The following is a 19905-nucleotide window of genomic DNA, read 5'->3' on the forward strand; positions in this document are numbered from 1 at the left end:
TAATTTCATGCCAGCATAGCGGAGCATTACATATATAGCAGGGAACTAGCTAAATTCACCCCTACCTTAACCCTAACCTTAATCTCATTGGACCTCACACCCCACTTCAACCGATCATTGACCATATTCATATGGTGGTCATTTCTCTTATGTCATGCTCGGGTTCCTTCCATCCAAGGTGGGAACAGGGTGGAAACGAATCCCACCCTGAGCATGACATAAGCAAAATGCCCACCGTGTCAATTGAACACTCTACATGAGATGACACATTTTCTGTGAATCCCCCCAAAAGAGTCTGCACAGCAGTGACATGTTCTCTTGTGTCCAGGTGCAAGCAGGGTCCCAGACATAGATGTTGTAAACACTACCAAGACAACTGCATCTCCTACTGCGTCAAGGTAAGACACCGCATTCTGTTTGGTGTTTAACCCTTTCACTACCACACTACCAAATGGTTAACCCTTTCACTGCAACAATACAGAAGGTTAAGCATTTCACTACCACACTACAGAAGGTTAACCCTTTCACTACCACAATACAGACGGCTCTGTCTAGTGTGGTAGTGAAAGGGTTAACCTTCTCTAGTGGTAGTGAAAGAGTTAAAAAGCTGCACCATGCTGTATTTAGTCGCCTCAAAAGTTGCTACATGCATGGGGACCTTCTCAACAACTTTAACGTCCAAACTCAGAAACCTTGGTGTTATCTTTGACCAGCAAATGCACTTTGATCACCACATTAGGTCACTGACACGTACCTGTTTGTTCCATCTGTGAAATATTGCTAAACTTCGATCTGTTGTGTCCCAGGCGGAGTTGGAAAAGATTGTTCATGCTTTTGTTTCATCCCGCCTGGACTATTGTAACTCCCTGTTCACTTGCCTCGATGCGTCCACCTTGGGCAAGCTACAAATGGTCCAGGATTCAGCAGCATGGCTGCTGACTAGGTCCAGAAACTTAAGTCATGCCACATCACTCCCATCTTAGTTTCCCTTCACTGGCTCCCCATCAAATTTAGATTAAGGTCATCACCTACAGAGCACTCCATGGTCAGGCACCTGCCTACATCTGCGACCTACTACGTTCTTACACCACGGGTAGATCACTCAGGTCGTCTGACCAGGGCTTGTTGGCTGTCCCCGGTCTAGATTAAAGATAAAAGGTGACTGAGCCTTCGAAAACCGTGGCCCCCAGGCTATGGAATGCTCTTGTCAATGGACCTAAGATCTGTGGTCTCGGTAAACACCTTTTAAAAAGCAGCAAAATACTGTGCTATTCAAACAGGCTTTTGGCTAACTATGTCTGTGTAAAACTTTTATGTCTTTTTATCTGTTTTGTTTTTCTTGTTCTTTCACGTTTTTAATTACTTTTCTTTTAACATGCTATCTTTGCACTTTACTGATGTTTTTATATGTGAAGCACTTCGTGACCCTGGTCTGTGAAAGGAGGTGCTATATAAATAAACGTTACTTACCTCTGCAATCATTTGTATCCAATGCTTGAAATTGGTTTTTAATCTTGCAAATCCAAAAATTTACCTTTTTGAAACAGTGAACCAAGTTTGTGCTTAGAAGACACTTCTTTGTATATGGTAAAGATGGTGGGAGGGTAGGAACACCACAGCCAAAACGGATCATCTCTAGTTTTAAACAGTGCTCCAAGGATCCAGCTTGTCTCTTGTGACACTTGTAGTTGTATCCTATATCCTACCATATTCTGCCTTTTCTGAAGTTAAAGTGCACTGTGTACATTTCTGCACTGTATTTACTTGCTTTCCATCTTGAAAATTCATGCTAACTACTGAGTTAGTCTTCTATTCATTACAAAAAACCGCTGTTGCTGCTGGTGATTAAAACGCATCACTTCCTGTGTGCCGGATGATTATCCCAGGAATGTCCGACTCCTACCAGACACCAGTGTTTAGAACAGCCAAATGTCAAAATATGAATGAACAGAGTTGTGTTATTTCAATTAGCGACAGAAATGAGCAAAATACACATTTATGATTTCATTTATATGATAATGTAACCCCCCACCCACACACACACGCATGCACCGTTAAGCCCAGTATGGGGCCGACATTGATATCACGTCATAAATAGATCAGTCCGTATTAATTAATGTTGTGTTTTTTTTCAAATGTAGCCAAGAGTAAAGACCCTAACCCTATCAAAACAGCAGTCAACGTGTATATTTCCGAGGCGAGACCCAGGGCTTTCAATGGACATCAAGATGTCATAAAACTACACTACCCAACTCACACCAGCCTCTGTCAAAGCTGTTGAAAATATTACGTTATCCAGGCGGCTGGGTGGCGCAGCGGACATTGCGCTCGTCACCAACGCAAGAGACACCGGTCTCGAATTCGGCTGTCAGCGTTGCCTCCGGCTTGGACCGGCCGTCATACTGACTCAATTGGCAGAGTCAGCGGGTGGAAGTCGATGGGTGGTAATCTGGACGTTGTAAACAGCGACTCCTACAGGTCGGTCAGGGCGCCTGCACAGCAAAGACAGGAAATGGCGGGGGCAGTGTGAGCCTCCCACACGTTACACCTCGCCAATGAGAGTCCGCGCTGGCAGGTGAAAAGAAGTGACTGGCTGCCTCCACATGTATCGGAGGGGACATGTGATGGGCTTCTATCCTCCCTACGACTGGCCAGTGGGGGGCACATGCGAGAAACGATCAGGGAGGGAGAATTGGCACAAGAGGAAATTGGGATGGGAGAAAAATCACAGAAAAAAAGAGGAGAAAAAGTAGGTAAAAAAAAATGAAAATATTACGTTATTTTCATGATTATATCTCACGGGTTGAACAAACGTGAACGTTATTACCATACAATAGAACGTAGTTTGTTTCTTTACCTTTTATGTGAACGTCTAGAGAAGTGCGTCTTTGAGTCTTTGCTGCCCTGTAACGGGCACCTGGTGGTACTAAATCCAGATTTAACTCTGCCATTGGAAAGAGGAGATTTGGCCCGATCCATAGATTTATGACTTGGCCATAATAAGGAAATTTATAGGCCTGATATTCTATATTAATATTTAAAATAGCATGTGTCCGTATGGCATAATTCAGTACTGTAGCTACAAAAACTCCTGTAAATCATCTGCCCTTTATTCATTTGCTTAGATTTTTTGTACACTTAATCTCAAGAAGGTGCTGAATGAGGTCAGCAGCAATTTTTCACGTCTCGCCAATGTTAGCATGGTGTTATTCACTGTCAAAGATGTTTATTTTTATTATAATAATTTATATTCTCCTTTTGGTTCATTACAATTTACTCAAGCATAGTAACAGACAGAATATCTCTGACACTGGGAATCCATTCCCTGAGGTCCATAGATACCAAGAACATGCAAATGGTGCTTGTAGAAGTGGGGCAATCTTCCATTTACTTGGGTATGTACTTTTAGGCGAATCGTCTGAAAATATCGCTCGGGCTTAAGAGGTTAAGTATACCAATGTAATTCCAAATGACGTATTGAGCTGGATGTTGTGGTGACATGTGTTATTTTGCTGATTTCCAGGGCTTCATCAGGATGTTCAGCGTGGGCTACCTGATCCAGTGTTGTCTGAAAGTACCGTCTGCCTTCAGGCACGTGTTCACCAAGCCCTCCCGGCTGCCCTCGCTCTTCTACAACAAGGAGAACTTCCAGCTAGGTGCCTTCCTAGGCTCCTTCGTCAGCATCTACAAGGTACCATGTTGTAGGGTGGACGTGTTTTATAGTGGCCGGTGATGGTGCCTGTTTCAGCGGGTGGGAACCAAGTTGTTGAGCCGGGGGGGTGGATGGGTACAGGGGGTGTGGATGGGTGCTGGGGGGGTTGGCTGGGTACAGGGGGTGTGGATGGGTGCTGGGGGGGTGGATGGGTACAGGGGGGGTGGATGGTTGCAGGTGGGTAGATGGGTACAGGCGCGGTGGATGGGTACAGGGGGTGGATGGGTACAGGGAGTGGATGGGTACAGGGGGGGTGGATGGGTACAGGGGTATGGATGGGTACAGGGGGGTGAATGGGTGCCGGGGGGTGTCGATGGGTGCAGGGAGGTGGATGGGTGCAGGGGGGGTGGATGGCTATAGTGGATGAATATAGAGCCCATCCCCCAACTCTAGGGGGGATGGGTGCGTGCGCGTATTGTTCATTCATTCATTCATTCATTCATTCATTTTATTTTGTTTCGTACATGGGGGTACAGGTAATCTTTGCACAATATCACCAACATCTTTTTTTTAACATGATAAACCCATGGCCGAAAAGGAGCAGGATGAAAAAAAAAGAATGTTTCCTGCCCCCTTCCAAACTTCATATTTATTTTAACATAATGGTCAGTTCAAGTGCACCTTACAGCTTCATACCATATAATAATAATAATAATAATATAATAATAATCATTACCATAACTATGATAACAATAATAATGATAATATGACCATGAATAATAATAACAATAATAACGGTAATAATAATAACAATAATAATAATAATATTGCTATAGCTACCAATAAAAAATAAAAAAAAACGGCGTCACGAGCCTCGGATGCATGGAAAAGAGAAAAAAAACAAAAAATAAATAAAATCAGATACAGATAAATGTATACCTGCTGTTCATATGTTCTCATTGTCTCTGTGTTGTGCCGCTATCTTCTACCATGCCCTACTTTCCGCTCTGTCGCCAAGTATGTCCTGTATTGCCACATGAATGTGTGTCTTTTTCCACTTAAGGGAACAAGCTGTTTACTACGTTGGGTGCGTAACGTTGACGATGAGCTCCATGCACTGATAGCAGGTAGGTTGCAGCCTTCTGTCAACTGTCCAGTTAAATGTTTCAGTCAGGGCAGATGTCTTTGAGCATGTGTCCTTTTTTGTTAGATTGTTAAGGCGAGTGGGCAGACCACTCCCTTTTGTATTGAGACAGAGTAGGGGAGACACAGGAGAGAAGGTTCTTTATTGAGACAGTAGGAAGGCTGAGAGGGAGACAAAGTAGGAGAGACACAGGAGAGAAGGTTCTTTATTGAGACGGTAGGAAGGCTGAGAGGGAGACAAAGTAGGAGACACAGGAGAGAATGTTCTTTATTGAGACACTAGGATGCTGAGAGGGAGACAGAATAGGAGAGACACAGGAGAGAAGGTTCTTTATTGAGACAGTAGGATGCTGAGAGGGAGACAGAGTAGGAGAGACACAGGAGAGAAGGTTATTTATTGAGACAGTAGGATGCTGAGAGGGAGACAGAATAGGAGAGACACAGGAGAGAAGGTTCTTTATTGAGACACTAGGATGCTGAGAGGGAGACTGAGTAGGGAAGACACAGGAGAGAAGATTCTAGTGGGGTTCAATCTCGGGTCAGCAGGGGTTCATGAGGTCAGCAGGGGTTCATGAGGTCAGCAGGGGTTCATGAGGTCAGCAGGGGTTCATGAGGTCAGCAGGGGTTCATGAGGTCAGCAGGGGTTCATGAGGTCAGCAGGGGTTCATGAGGTCATCAGGGGTTCATGAGGTCAGCAGGGGTTCATGATGTCATCAGGGGTTCATGAGGTCAGCAGGGGTTCATGAGGTCAGCAGGGGTTCATGAGGTCATCAGGGGTTCATGAGGTCATCAGGGGTTCATGCAGTTTAACATATATGTGCCAACAGTGTGCTAGCAGCTCTGACCAAATCAATCAAATTACCAAAAAGTTAAGTTGGGTAAGTCCAAGTAGTGGCACCTTGATTCATGCACTAGGAATATGCACTAATGCACTAATATCTGCACATTCTAATCATCTGTATACTCTGTCCATACCACACCTGTCTTTATTGTTGTGACTGGGTTTACTGCCTATAATTACCTGCACATATCATGTAAATAATCAGCCCATGAAGACATTGCTGCTCACCATGTTTATATATATTTAGGTCTGTAATAGGTCCTCCATAGCCGTCACTCTTCACTTTCCTCCTGTGTGTCTGAAGGTTTCCTGGCTGGGATCTCCATGTTCTTCTACAAAAGCACCACAATATCCATGTACCTCTTCACAAAGCTGGTGGAGGTAAGAAAAAGTCCAGCTGCTGCCGGCAAAACCCTACAAAATGATATTTTAAAGTTAATTGTCACAGTACCGACCTCCACACACACACAATTGTGATAAGTGTATTATAGTTGCACTGAAGCAAATATACAGATGGGTGACAAATGAAAGGGAAAAACATGAAGTGTCTCAGTAAGGTGTTGGACCACGAGCCACCAGAGCAGCTTCAATGCACCTTGGCTTAGATGATCTGGTCATCAACACCATCCTTCCAGAAGATTATTCCTTCATTTGGTGTTTGCGATGATGGTGGTCCAAAATCTCTTCTAGGTGTTCAACTGGCCTGAGATCTGGTGACTGTAAAGGCCATACAACATATGATTCACATAATTTTCATCAAACCATTCAGTGACCCTTCGTGCCCTTTGTGGATGGGTTACGGCTAGTGTCCTGTGGATGGGTTAGTGTCCTGTGGATGGGTTAGTGTCCTGTGGATGGGTTGGTGTCCTGTGGATGGGTTAGTGTCCTGTGGATGGGTTAGTGTCCTGTGGATGGGTTGGTGTCCTGTGGATGGGTTGGTGTCCTGTGGATGGGTTGGTGTCCTGTGGATGGGTTAGTGTCCTGTGGATGGGTTAGTGTCCTGTGGATGGGTTAGTGTCCTGTGGATGGGTTAGTGTCCTGTGGATGGGTTAGTGTCCTGTGGATGGGTTGGTGTCCTGTGGATGGGTTAGTGTCCTGTGGATGGGTTAGGTTAGTGTCCTGTGGATGGGTTGGTGTCCTGTGGATGGGTTGGTGTCCTGTGGATGGGTTGGTGTCCTGTGGATGGGTTTGTGTCCTGTGGATGGGTTAGGGTTAGTGTCCTGTGGATGGGTTGGTGTCCTGTGGATGGGTTGGTGTCCTGTGGATGGGTTAGTGTCCTGTGGATGGGTTGGTGTCCTGTGGATGGGTTAGTGTCCTGTGGATGGGTTGGTGTCCTGTGGATGGGTTGGTGTCCTGTGGATGGGTTAGTGTCCTGTGGATGGGTTAGTGTCCTGTGGATGGGTTAGGGTTTGTGTCCTGTGGATGGGTTTGTGTCCTGTGGATGGGTTGGTGTCCTGTGGATGGGTTAGGTTAGTGTCCTGTGGATGGGTTAGTGTCCTGTGGATGGGTTAGGGTTTGTGTCCTGTGGATGGGTTGGTGTCCTGTGGATGGGTTGGTGTCCTGTGGATGGGTTAGTGTCCTGTGGATGGGTTGGTGTCCTGTGGATGGGTTGGTGTCCTGTGGATGGGTTAGGGTTAGTGTCCTGTGGATGGGTTAGTGTCCTGTGGATGGGTTAGGGTTAGTGTCCTGTGGATGGGTTAGGGTTAGTGTCCTGTGGATGGGGGCATTGCCATCCTGGAAGAGACCACTCCCATCAGGATAGAAATGTTTCATCATAGGATAAAGGTGATCACTCAGAATAACTTTGTATTGAATTGCAATGACCCTTCCCTCTAAGCTAAGGGGACAAGTAAACGCAAGCCATGCACCCCATGTACACCAGCATCTGCATTTGTTATGTTTCTCCACTCATTTATAATTCCTTTAATTTGTCCCCTGTCTGTATATTGAAATCCATATATTCCTCCCAAATTAGTCCAGATGTGTTGTTTGTCCTTCTCCAGACCATGTACTTCAAGGTAGAGGTCTTCACAGGTCCTAAAAGTCATGTCCAAACCCAAAAAGAACAGGACATGTACTACCTGGAACCGAACCATCTATTATTAGAAATCTGAGCCCTATGCAGAACCTACGCAGAACCGAGACATGCCGGACCCGAACCTGGTTATTATATATATTACCTGGAAAGTTGCTTATTACAAGTTGTCAAAACAAAACTTTGTGTCTTACCTTCTCTCCTGGTGCTGCCTGACTGTGACACACATTTTGTACAATCCTTGCCAAGGAAGTTTGTAATAAGAATAAATCCACATTTTCTGTAACTTTTCTTGCTGATTGAAAAAGCATGGCTATTCCACTCGTTATCTCGTTATTGATCATTGCCACGGGTGCCATCTTCATGCTCCCTGACCCTTCACATCCTGACCAGGGTCGCACTCGCAGACGTTTATTATATGATCATTTAGTGCCATCTTGTGGCAACAGATGCACATTGCACTAGTAGCAGGATAACTCAACAAAATTAGACTTGCATCCATCAACTACTATGGAGAGCTACATCTCGATTTTGCTTTAGCTAACCTCACCGTTTGATTGATTGATTGATTGAAAAGTTTATTAACAGATTGCAGAATGGGTACAGTACAGTACATCTCAATACATACAATTGTTAAGGGGATGCAGACCAGAGAAAGACTTTCGTCTTGTTTCCACCAGGGTCCCCCATTTTCAATTCATCATAACATATATGACATACATGACATACAGATAGACAGTACTGCTACATCTATACATTTATGACATATCAGATTTGCAAATACAGTACTGTTTGTGATACAAAAGTGTCCAGAAAAGGAGTGTATATACATTTGGCGTAGAAACTGTACATTGGAGGAGGTTGGTGGGGTGGGGTTGGGTGGGTTGGGTGAGGGCTGTACATTGGAGGTGGGGGGGGGGGGGGGGGGGGGGGGTTGGGTAGGGGACACACACACATTTTACACTGTACATTGGAATGTTGACAAAGCCTTACTTGGTCATTTACTGTACAACTAGGTTAGGACATTTGTAGTGGCCAGTTTCGAATTGCAGTCTCACGTAGGTGTTTTTTGAGAGTGTTTTTGAAGGTGGGTAGTGATTCACATTCCTTTACAGCTTTAGGCAGGGCGTTCCACATTGATGTGGCATAATTGCGAAACGTGTTTAGTCCCTTGTTTGAGCCGAATCTGGGTTTTACATGATTTGTGGAGCTCCCTCTGGTGTTGTGATCGTGGTATTCACTGACCTTTGGGAAGTATTTTGACATGTACATGGGTACCTTGGTCGCGTAGTGTATCTTGTAGACCAGGCCCATTGCAAGTTGCTGTACTCTGTCGTCTACTCTAAGCCATCCTAGGTTGTCAAAGTGGGCAGGGGTGAGGTGGGTTCTAGGAGTCAGGTCAAGTAGTAGTCTGACTAGCTTGTTTTGAGATGTTTGTAATTTGTTTTTTAGTGCCTTTGAGGTGCTTTGGTACCATGAGGTGCAAGCATAGTCGTAGTACCCTTGAATGAGTGCTCCTGCTAGAGTCTTCAGGGTATTCTTGTTTACCAGAGAGGAGATCCGGTACAAGAATCGCGTTCGTTGGTTGACTTTTTTTATTACATTGGATGCCATTTTGTCACAGGAAAGATTAGCCTCTAGGATGGAACCCAGGTAGGTAATTTCATCTTTCCTTGTGACAATATTGTCACCCACTGTAACCGAGAAGTCGTCAGTCTTGCTGAGTTTGTTATTTGAACCGAAGAGAATGGACTCTGTTTTGCCCATGTGTAATGATAGTTTGTTGTCGGCGAGCCATATGCAGATTTTGCCTAGTTCCGAGCTGAGGGCTTTTTCAACCTGTAACTTGTTCTTGTCAGAGACCAGCAGGGCTGAGTCGTCCGCAAACAGGAACAAGTTGCAGTCACAAGCTGACGACATGTCATTTGCATAAATTAGGAATAGTAGCGGTCCTAGTATGCTTCCTTGTGGAACACCACAGCTCACTGTGAGGGGGGGGGATAGGGTACCGTTTACTTCCACCATCTGTTCCCTCCCCTCCAGGTAGGATTGTATCCAGCTCACTGATAAACTATCAAAACCAATTGCTTTTAGCTTGTCAATCAGAATGGTGTGATTGATAAATCACACCTACATTCGTACATTTACATTTAGTCATTTAGCTGATGATTTGATCCAAAGCGACTTACAAGTTTTGTACAAGTCAGCAGGAAGGGCACAACTCTCAGCTGAGTAACAATGTTCATCAAGGTGTTGAGTGCTACAGTGTAGGTTAGTTTATTAGGACAAGTGCATGACAGTAAGGTTAGTTAGGGTTAGATATATTTTAGATTTTATTTAAAAAAAAAAAAAGTTTAACCATGTTAGTCAGAGATCACTCTTATTAGTCAGAGATCTGAGACCTGCCTCAAACGGTACCATAGAAAGGACCCGTGACCCGGTCAGGTCCAGATCAGAACCACATGTTTTCGGGCAAACCCAAAGACCATGTACTTCAAGGGCATTGAGGCTGGACGCTTCCTATACTTAAATGTGTTGTTTGTCCTTCTCCAGACCATGTACTTCAAGGGAATTGGACGCTTCCTATACTTAAATGTGTTGTTTGTCCTTCTCCAGACCATGTACTTCAAGGGAATTGGACGCTTCCTATACTTAAATGTGTTGTTTGTCCTTCTCCAGACCATGTACTTCAAGGGAATTGGACTCTTCCTATACTTAAACGTGTTGTTTGTCCTTCTCCAGACCATGTACTTCAAGGGAATTGGATGCTTCCTATACTTAAATGTGTTGTTTGTCCTTCTCTAGACCATGTACTTCAAGGGCATTGAGGCTGGACGCTTCCCTTACTTCCCTCATGCAGACACATTCATCTATGCCATCTCTACTGCCATCTGCTTTCAGGCTGTAAGTAACGCATGCATACAGACACACGCAACCGCGCACACACACACACACATTTTCTATACATATCGATTCTGAATATTTAAAACAGTTTCAATACTAATTTCCCGCAATATCGATACTTTCTGCACTATCGATTTAAAAAAATAATAATAATAATCAAATACAATTTATTTTACAAAAAGTAAAGTTTGGTGAAAGTTAGATTTGCACTTTATTAATCCCAATAGGGACATTCATCTTTGTTTGATCAAGAGTACGGTAACCTTTTTATATATATATATTATTATTATTTTTTAAATGAAGATTGGTGAAAGTTAGGTTTGCACTTCAATCCCAATAGGGAAATTCATCTTGGTTTGATATTTTTGTCAAATAAAAACAAAGGTTATTTGAATGATTTCTAGTTTTCAAGAGAAAGAAATCGATTCAAATCGTAAATCTGATTTATTTTTAAATAATCTGAGATTTTATATTTAGGCCATATCGCCAAGCCCTAAAACAAAGGGTTTTAAACGTGTTATATTTCTCTTCTCTTATAATACCAGAGAGAAGGTGAGGAGAATCGACCAGCAACAAAAGCTAAATTAAAAAAAAAATGTAATAAAGAAATTTACATTTTAAGATTAAAATCTTTTCCCCATGGTATCGAATATCGATACTTTTCAAGGTATCGTATCGAAGTTAGAAATTCCAGTATCGTGACAACACTAACACACACACACACACACACACACACACACACACACACACACACACACACACACACAAGGGTAGGGCTGAGTATTGGCACTCATACCCTGATTCAATTAGATTCACAAGGTGATTGATTGATTGATTGAAAACTTTATTAACAGATTGCAGAATGGGTACAATACAGTACAGCTCAATACACACAATTGTTAAGGGGATGCAGACCAGAGAAAGACTTTCGTCTTGTTTACATCAGGGTCCCCCATTTTCAATTCATTAGGACATATATGACATACATGACATACAGATAGTCAGTACTGCTACATCTATACATTTATGACATACCAGATTTGCAAATACAGTACTGTTTGTGATACAAAAGGAGTCAAGAAAAGGGAGTATATACATTTGACGTAGAAACTGTACATTGGAGGAGGTTGGGTGGGGTTGTGTGGGGGGGGGTTGGGTACATTGGGATATTGACAACCATACTGGGTAATTTACATTGGAGGTGGTTGGGGGGGGGGGGGGGGGGAGAAACACTGTATAAACAAGCAAAACTGTACATTGGGGGGGGGGGGGGGGAGAGACACTGTACAAACAAGCAAAATTGTACATTGGACTATTGACAACCATACTAGGTAAATGACTGTACATTGGAGGGGGTTGGGTTAGGACATTTACAGGGGCCAGTTTTGAATTGCAGTCTCCCGTAGGTGTCCCTGGGCCTTGAGATTGGTTTTGAAAGTGGGTAGTGATCCACATTCCTTTACAGCTTTGGGTAGGGCGTTCCACATTGATGTGGCATAATTGCGAAACGTGTTTAGTCCCTTATTTGAGCCGAATCTGGGTTTAACATGATTTGTGGAGCTCCCTCTGGTGTTGTGATCGTGGTATTCACTGACCTTTGGGAAGTATTTTGACATGTACATGGGTACCTTGGTCGTGTAGTGTATCTTGTAGACCAGGCCCATTGCAAGTTGCTGTACTCTGTCGTCTACTCTAAGCCATCCTAGGTTGTCAAAGTGGGCAGGGGTGAGGTGGGTTCTAGGAGTCAGGTCAAGCAGTAGTCTGACCAGTTTGTTTTGAGATGTTTGTAATTTTGTTTTTAGCGCCTTTGAGGTGCTTTGGTACCATGAGGTGCAAGCATAGTCGTAGTACCCTTGAATGAGTGCTCCTGCCAGAGTCTTCAGGGTATTCCTGTTTACCAGAGAGGAGATCCGGTACAAGAATAGAGTTCTTTGGTTGACTTTTTTTATTACATTGGATGCCATTTTGTCACAGGAAAGATTTGCCTCTAGGATGGAACCCAGGTAGGTAATTTCATCTTTCCTTGTGACAATATTGTCACCAACTGTAACTGAGAAGCCGTCGGTCTTGCTGAGTTTGTTATTTGAACCGAAGAGAATGGACTCCGTTTTGCCCATGTGTAATGATAGTTTATCATCAGCGAGCCATATGCAGATTCTGCCTAGTTCCGAGCTGAGGGTTTTTTCAACCTGTAACTTGTTCTTGTCAGAGACCAGCAGGGCTGAGTCGTCCGCAAACAGGAACAAGTTGCAGTCACAAGCTGACGACATGTCATTTGCATAAATTAGGAACAGTAGTGGTCCTAGTATGCTTCCTTGTGGAACACCACAGCTCACTGTGAGGGGGGGGGGGATAGGGTACCATTTACCTCCACCATCTGTTCCCTCCCCTCAAGGTAGGATTGCATCCAGCTCACTGATAGACTATCAAAACCAATTGCTTTTAGCTTGTCAGTCAGAATGGAGTGATTGACAGTGTCGAAGGCCTTTTGTAGGTCCAGCATGACCATGCCGCAGTATTTGCCCGCGTCCACCTCTTGTTTGATGTGGTCATTCAAATAGAGAAGGCATGTGTCAGTGGAGTGGGATGTTCTGAAGCCAGATTGGAATTCGTAGATTAGATTTTTTTCCGCTAGGTACTTTTCGACCTGTTCGTAGACTATTTTTTCCATGACTTTCGAGATGGAGGTGAGAATAGAAACAGGGCGGTAGTTGCCTGGGTCTAATTTGCTGCCCTTTTTGTGCAGAGGGGTAACCCTCGCAATTTTGAAGTCCTTGGGGACGTGTCCCTGTTTTATGGAGAGGTTTATTATGTGTGTGATGACTGGGGTGATGGCGGCTGCTGAGTCTCTGAGGAATTTGGAGGGGATGTTGTCTTGGCCTGTGGCCTTGTTAGGTTGGAGGGCGCTCAGTTTATTGAGTACCTCATCTGTTGTTACCATTTCCAGCTTGAAGTCGTCCTTGCGGACCCCTAGGTTTTTGTAGTAAGCTACTATGTGTTCTACCCCATAAAGCCCTGAGTGGGAGGGTAGTTTGTTTACCAGTGTTGTGGCTATGTTTGTGAAGAAAATGTTTAAGTAATTGGCTACATCCAGCTTGTCTGTGATGAGCGTGTTGTCCGTTTTTATGTTTATGTTTGAGAATCTGATTTGATTTGAATTTAATTGAATATTTATTCAATTAGGCTTGACGGCTCTGGATTCAGGGGGCCAGCATTTGCCATTGTTGTCAAAAGATGTAAATTGGTTAAGTTCATAAGAAGCTTGGCTAAAACCGAACTAGAGACATCTGCAGTGTGGAAGGCTAGAAGTAACCTTTAGCGAATACAAATAAAAATAAATATTTATTATTAATATCAGATTGTTCAAATGAAACAATTCAATATCAAATTATTTCCCCTAATATTTGTACTCAGCCTTATTTATTATTATTATTATTATTATTATTTCTTAAAGTCTGCGAGTCATGGTGTCATCTAGATTCTAGAATGTCCCTGGAGTCTCTCCCAGGCCCTGTCCTTTCTTATCACTTGTGCACAGTAGTGATGTTTTACTCCTCACACTCTCACAGGCTGTGATGGAGGTACAGAACCTCAGACCTTCATACTGGAAGTTCCTCCTGCGCTTAACCAAGGGCAGGTACGTTCGTACAACATTTGTATATTTCATATTTGTATTAATCATTTGTATATTTCATATCTGTATTCATTTGCCAGTTGCCAAACTATATTTGTTTGCAGAACACTGGTAGTGAAAAGATATATGTACAAATTCCTCTACCCCACCCAGGTTTGCTCAGATGAACCGACTGGTTCTGGATTCGTTTGGGACCCAGGCTTCCAGGGACTTTAAAGGCTTTAAACTGCCCAAACTGGACCCACGCTATCTCCAAGCTGTGCTGCCCCCAGTAGCTGACATTACGCTGGGCTGATCTGAGACCAGTCCTCCTGCCCTCTGCCTCAGCATTACCTCAACGTCAAACAGACTGACTGCCCGGCTCTTTTTATGGACCACAAGGCTACAGCTTAACCCTTTCACTACCACACTACAGAAGGTTAACCTTTCACTACCACACTACAGACGGTAGTGAAAGGGTTAGCCTTCTGTAGTGTGGTAGTGAAGGTTAACCCTCTGTCGTGTGGCAGTGAAAGGGTTAACCTTCTGCATTGTCGCAGTGAAATTGGTTAACTCTTTGGTAGTGAAAGGGTTAAAAGCACTTTCTAGGCTGTAACAACGGCTCAGAATTCTGGTGGTGCTGTTAGTGTCTAATGCTAAACAGGGCCTGTACTTGCGGCAGGCTGTTGTGAGCGTTGTCGGCGGTGTGCCTTTGCAGGACTGATTTTGATTGATCTGCTAGAATGAATGAAACATCTAATTAAATTAGGGATGCAGTTAATTGAAAAGGGGTGAAGTGCGCATGGTTTAATGAACCCTTGAGAGCACGTTTCCTAAAACAAATGATAATAATTCACCCCCCTTGACTTTTTTCATATTTTCTTGTGCTACAAAAGGATTTCAAAATGCATTTTTGTTATATCTGCACAAAGTACTTGAAGGTGTAAAAGAACATTGTAGACAATTACGTGAATACTGTATATACAATTTTAAATAACCTAAGAACTGGTTATCCGTGTCAAGATATAGCTTAAAGTGTTGGGCAGACATTTGTCTGGAAATGTCAGCCAGGCAAGAGATACAGTCCTCAACTTGCGCATGGAAGGAGGGGAAGAGGAGGTATAGTTGAGTGTCATCAGCATATGAAAAAACCCAGTGATGACAGACCATTGACCATATTCACACAGCAGCAATTTTGCTCTTATGTCAAGCTCGGGTTGGGATTCCTTTCCTTGGGTGGGAACAGGGTGGAAAGGAATTCCAACCTGAGCATGACATTAGAGCAAAAGGGCTGCTGTGTGAATATGGTCAATGGTGAATACGGAGAGCTTCTTCACCAGGAAAGAGGTCCGTTAGGTGCAACAAGGCTAATCATGAGAACACAGACCCAGATATATTTACCCCCTTGATTCATTTTGGGATATCTTGACATTGTTCTAAGAGGTTCTGAATATGAATGTTTTCCTTTAAGATTTTGATGTACATCCGGAAAACCTCTTAATGTATGGAAGGCGATTTTTAGATTTTAGTGAGAACACAAATTTGTACAGAAAGTATTGTTTTGAAACCCCTAACTACAGCCTAAAGATTTAATTTGAGTAACACAAAATAAGAAGTGCTGGACAAATCTTTGGCAGTAAAGAAATGTATCTGAAATTAAACGAGTGGATGAAACTACACTTCACATACAATTGAAGAAAATTCTTTCTAGAAGTACTTTGTGTAGAATAGATCAACAGACATAAAATGCTATCTGAAATGTTTTGCCACAAAATGTGAAGTGGGGAGGAGGGGGCATGACCCACTTGAGTGATTATACAAAGCTATTCCAAATGCATCATTGTATGGTGAAGCGTTTTTATAGATACATTGGGCATTTCTACAAATTTGTTAGGCATTACACCCGGCATAGTGTAACAGGCAATAAGGTACCTACAGAAGAAAGCCTTGAAATTAACTCAAAACTATCAGATGAGCCCTACGTGATTTGAAAGTTGTATTAATGCGCTAACTAGCAGACTGGGTTTGACCACCTAAATCAGTGTTTTTGTTAGAGATAGTCATCATGGAGTGTAGCATCAGACCAATACATACTATAGTATAGATACAATACATACTGTAGTATTAGACCAATCATTAGAGGAATTAAGTTTAGGATGGTGTTTGTGTTGTTTGTGCAACCATATAGAAGGTCACATTGGTGTGATAAAAATGTGCACAATCGATAATTGGGGATATACAGTGAGCTCTGTAAATATTTGTTGGGGAGCACATTGATTGACATTTTGGCTCGGTACTCTTGCTCTATTTGATGGCATATGCCACAATGACGAGAGGAATACGTCCCCTGTATGAATTTACACAAGGCGGTTGAAATGTTGTCTTTATGCATAATCCCTTCTAGATACACATGCGCCTCTACACATGCCTTTCCTTAGAGAGGCTGTGTGCAGGGTCACCTATGCGGCGCCCTTAGAACAATTTGGGATTCTGTGCCTTGCTCAATGTCACTTTAAAGATCCCCTCCAGATGTACTTTTAACCTTTAAAATGTTCTTTATTGCATAACAATTTGTACAAATATGATTTTTGCACCAAATTGTTCAATAAACTACTGAAAATGGCTCAGCATATCTACACCTCATTGAGAATGCAATCTATGAATATGCAAGTTGGCAACAAGCACCCATTGATATTTACCAGAAATTCCAAGTCAGAAGCTTATGTTCTCCTCAAGACATGTCAACACCTACTCAGCGTTCTATGTACTGTATGCCGAAGCTAAATGTGTCGAGGTACAACCAGGCATGCAGTGCTCATGGGACGGGGTTGCACGGCATACCAAACTTCTTTGAGCAGGAACACGCACATGCACGGATGTCCACTCGACTCTGCGCCAAGTACCCACCTGGCTACTTTGCATAACAATAGCTCAGGTCGTCAGGTGTGTTCAAATACTACAGTTGGACCAGTCGCACAAATCCTCTGAAAGAAACGTGTTACATTCCTAGAGGCAATTAGGCATCATCTTTATTCGCGGGGGAACATTTATGCGCATGCGCGGGAGCACGCAACATCATTAAAACAGTGCAACCCCTTATGAAATCACCACTGCACCACTGGGTACAACACATTAGCCCATGATAGGTTTGACCCATTAGTGACATCACACATGCAACTCAGGCGAGTACAGAGATGCTCTCCCTCTCCAGGGGTTGAATGCGAAAAAGGTGCTCTGGTGACGAGTTCTGCACAAATAACAATCTGTATAGTCAAAGTTATGTCCACAAGAGGAGTTAACCATAAAGGAAAGCATGTTGAGTGGAGGGGACCTTTAAGAGAGATTGTGGGCACCAATAATGTAATAAGTCATTCTATGTCTGCTCACTGGAATACAATGATGCCAGGTATCGAACCAGCGATCTTTCTATCAGCTTCTACCTGTAGGCCAACCTGCCACCTCTTTGTTTCCATGTTATAATGTTATCACTGTCTGTATAGTGAGGAGCTCACTGTATGTCTTTCTTTCCAGTATAGAGGTTAATAACAACACCACTGCCTCTATTCTACATGGATGATTGGAAACCAAAGGGCATTACCACTCAGTTTAACAATAACCTATATGTTAAAGCCTGTGACAGTGCAAAGCATTGTATGAATATTAACTGTGTTCTTTCAGTGGTATCCACCTTGAATAGAAAACAATTGTTTTTCACTTCTCCTTCATTCAACAGCTCTACTTTACAGGATCCATAAGTCTTCCGTTGCATGGCATGTTGGGTGGAACAATGAAAGGTCATGTGAAACTTGGTCACGTGTGCTCTTAAAAACCCAGAGAGCACCAGCCAACGGAGCGCTTTGCGGTTCCTACACAATGGGTCTCATTTATCAAGTCATGCCAAGTCAAGTGTTCTTTTGATTAATCGCCTTGGGAAAATTGATAAGCAAAATATACAACAATTTGTACGGAAATATTATTTCCACGTAATATTTGGAAACGGCATATGTTGTGTGTGTAAACTGACATTTTTTATCAACTTTTACATGACATACCAATACGGCAGTATTGATTCATCAAAAATGTATACGTTTACAGCTATCGATTCCAACTTGAACATGTTCCTAATGAGCACACTGAAATACGACTGACCTGGGAACTTGCTGCTGCCAGTTATCTAAGTTACTGCTGAAAGCAAGGAAGCTGTTTTTATAAATACACGGCACAGATCATGTACCATATAGATGAATTATGGCTTCCATTTGACCACAATGTGTTGGTGTATAGTTTGAGTTTTCCAACTAAATATGATTCAATGTGCAGTAGAAGGTAGAACTTAGAATTACATCTAGCATAACATGCTGTGTATGCATTCAACGGTATTAAAGCCCTACTCAAATTGGATTAATTTGATGTAATTATTCATACTGGATTAAAATTACAGATGTTGGTAATAATTAAGTGGCTTAAGTGGATCTGAAGCATCAGAGAAAGCTGGTAGAGAAAGAGAGAGTGGAACAGTTCAGTAACGGCTGTATTTTAGATGCAAAGCACCTCGTAGATTGGCAGTCTCATAGATTGTAACTAATATTCATTCCTACCACTATTACTACTACTATTCATTACTACCACTACTATTACTATACATTACTACCACTACTATTCATTACTACTACTATTCATTACTACCACTATTACTACCACTCATATTCATTGCTGCCACTACTACTATTCATTACTACCACTACTATGCACTACTACTACTATTCATTACTGCCACTACTACTACTAATATTCATTACTACCACTATTATTACTATGCATTACTGCCACTACTACTACTATTCATTACTACCACTACTACTATATTCATTACTACCACCCATGTGCGTTTCACGTCGCGTTGCAATGGGAATTCAAATCCAGGTAGAGATTAAATAGAAACGGTTCCAGTTCCAACTTTTTGGGCCCCATTATCCATAAGCACTGTTTCTTTACATGATGTATTCTGCACTGTAGAAGTTAAGTTAAATCCTCTCACCAGCCCAGCTGTAGACACTGCATTCTCGACGAGGAAAACCACCATAGTGGAAAAACACCATGTGACAAGAATCTTGTTTATATTACAGCAGATATTTTAATCAAGCAATATATAAACTGAACTAGGCTAAATGTATCATATGTAATTAAAAGCATTGATACTATATGAAAGTGTTTGTAATTTATGTAAAACATAATAAAAAAAAAAGAAGAAAGATATATAGACTTATTGATGTTTCCAGAAGGTGTATTGACTTTCTATTGAAATATTTAGTTGAATCTCAAGCCTTAATGTTTATCTACCATCATTGTAAATAAGAATTTGTTCTTAATGGACCTGCCTGGTTAAATAAAAAGATAATACAGTATATTGTTTCTGAAGCTTTAGATGCATAAGATTAGGATTTGAACTGAGCATATTTAGCTTTATACTGCACACAAGGGTATAACTTAATGCGCATTTGATCTTTTTGAGTGGATTGTAGCCCCTACACTGCAGCACACCACCCCCCTTACACTGCAGCACATCAGCCCTTACACTGCAGCACATCAGCCCCCTTACACTGCAACACATCAGCCCTTACACTGCAGCACATCAGCCCTTACACTGCAGCACATCAGCCCTTACACTGCAGCACATCAGCCCTTACACTGCAGCACATCAGCCCTGGTGTTACTGA

At 42.6% G+C, this 19905-nt stretch overlaps 1 protein-coding gene across 1 annotated transcript in view; it reads left to right on the forward strand.

The window, feature by feature from the left end:
* The window catches only part of tmem135 (transmembrane protein 135), a 37567-nt gene extending 20755 nt beyond the window's left edge, over nt 1-16812 (forward strand). Inside the window, exons 9-15 of the mRNA XM_084320713.1 lie at nt 329-398; nt 3524-3691; nt 4716-4779; nt 5941-6017; nt 10477-10575; nt 14145-14212; nt 14363-16812. Of these exons, the coding sequence (XP_084176839.1) occupies nt 329-398; nt 3524-3691; nt 4716-4779; nt 5941-6017; nt 10477-10575; nt 14145-14212; nt 14363-14504 (688 nt within the window). The 3' untranslated portion in view covers nt 14505-16812. The remainder of the gene's footprint in view (nt 1-328; nt 399-3523; nt 3692-4715; nt 4780-5940; nt 6018-10476; nt 10576-14144; nt 14213-14362) is intronic.
* Nucleotides 16813-19905: the final 3093 nt, after the last annotated feature.

The sequence above is a fragment of the Notolepis coatsorum genome (assembly GCF_963971535.1).
Source record: "Notolepis coatsorum genome assembly, chromosome: 8".
Classification (NCBI taxonomy): domain Eukaryota; kingdom Metazoa; phylum Chordata; class Actinopteri; order Aulopiformes; family Paralepididae; genus Notolepis; species Notolepis coatsorum.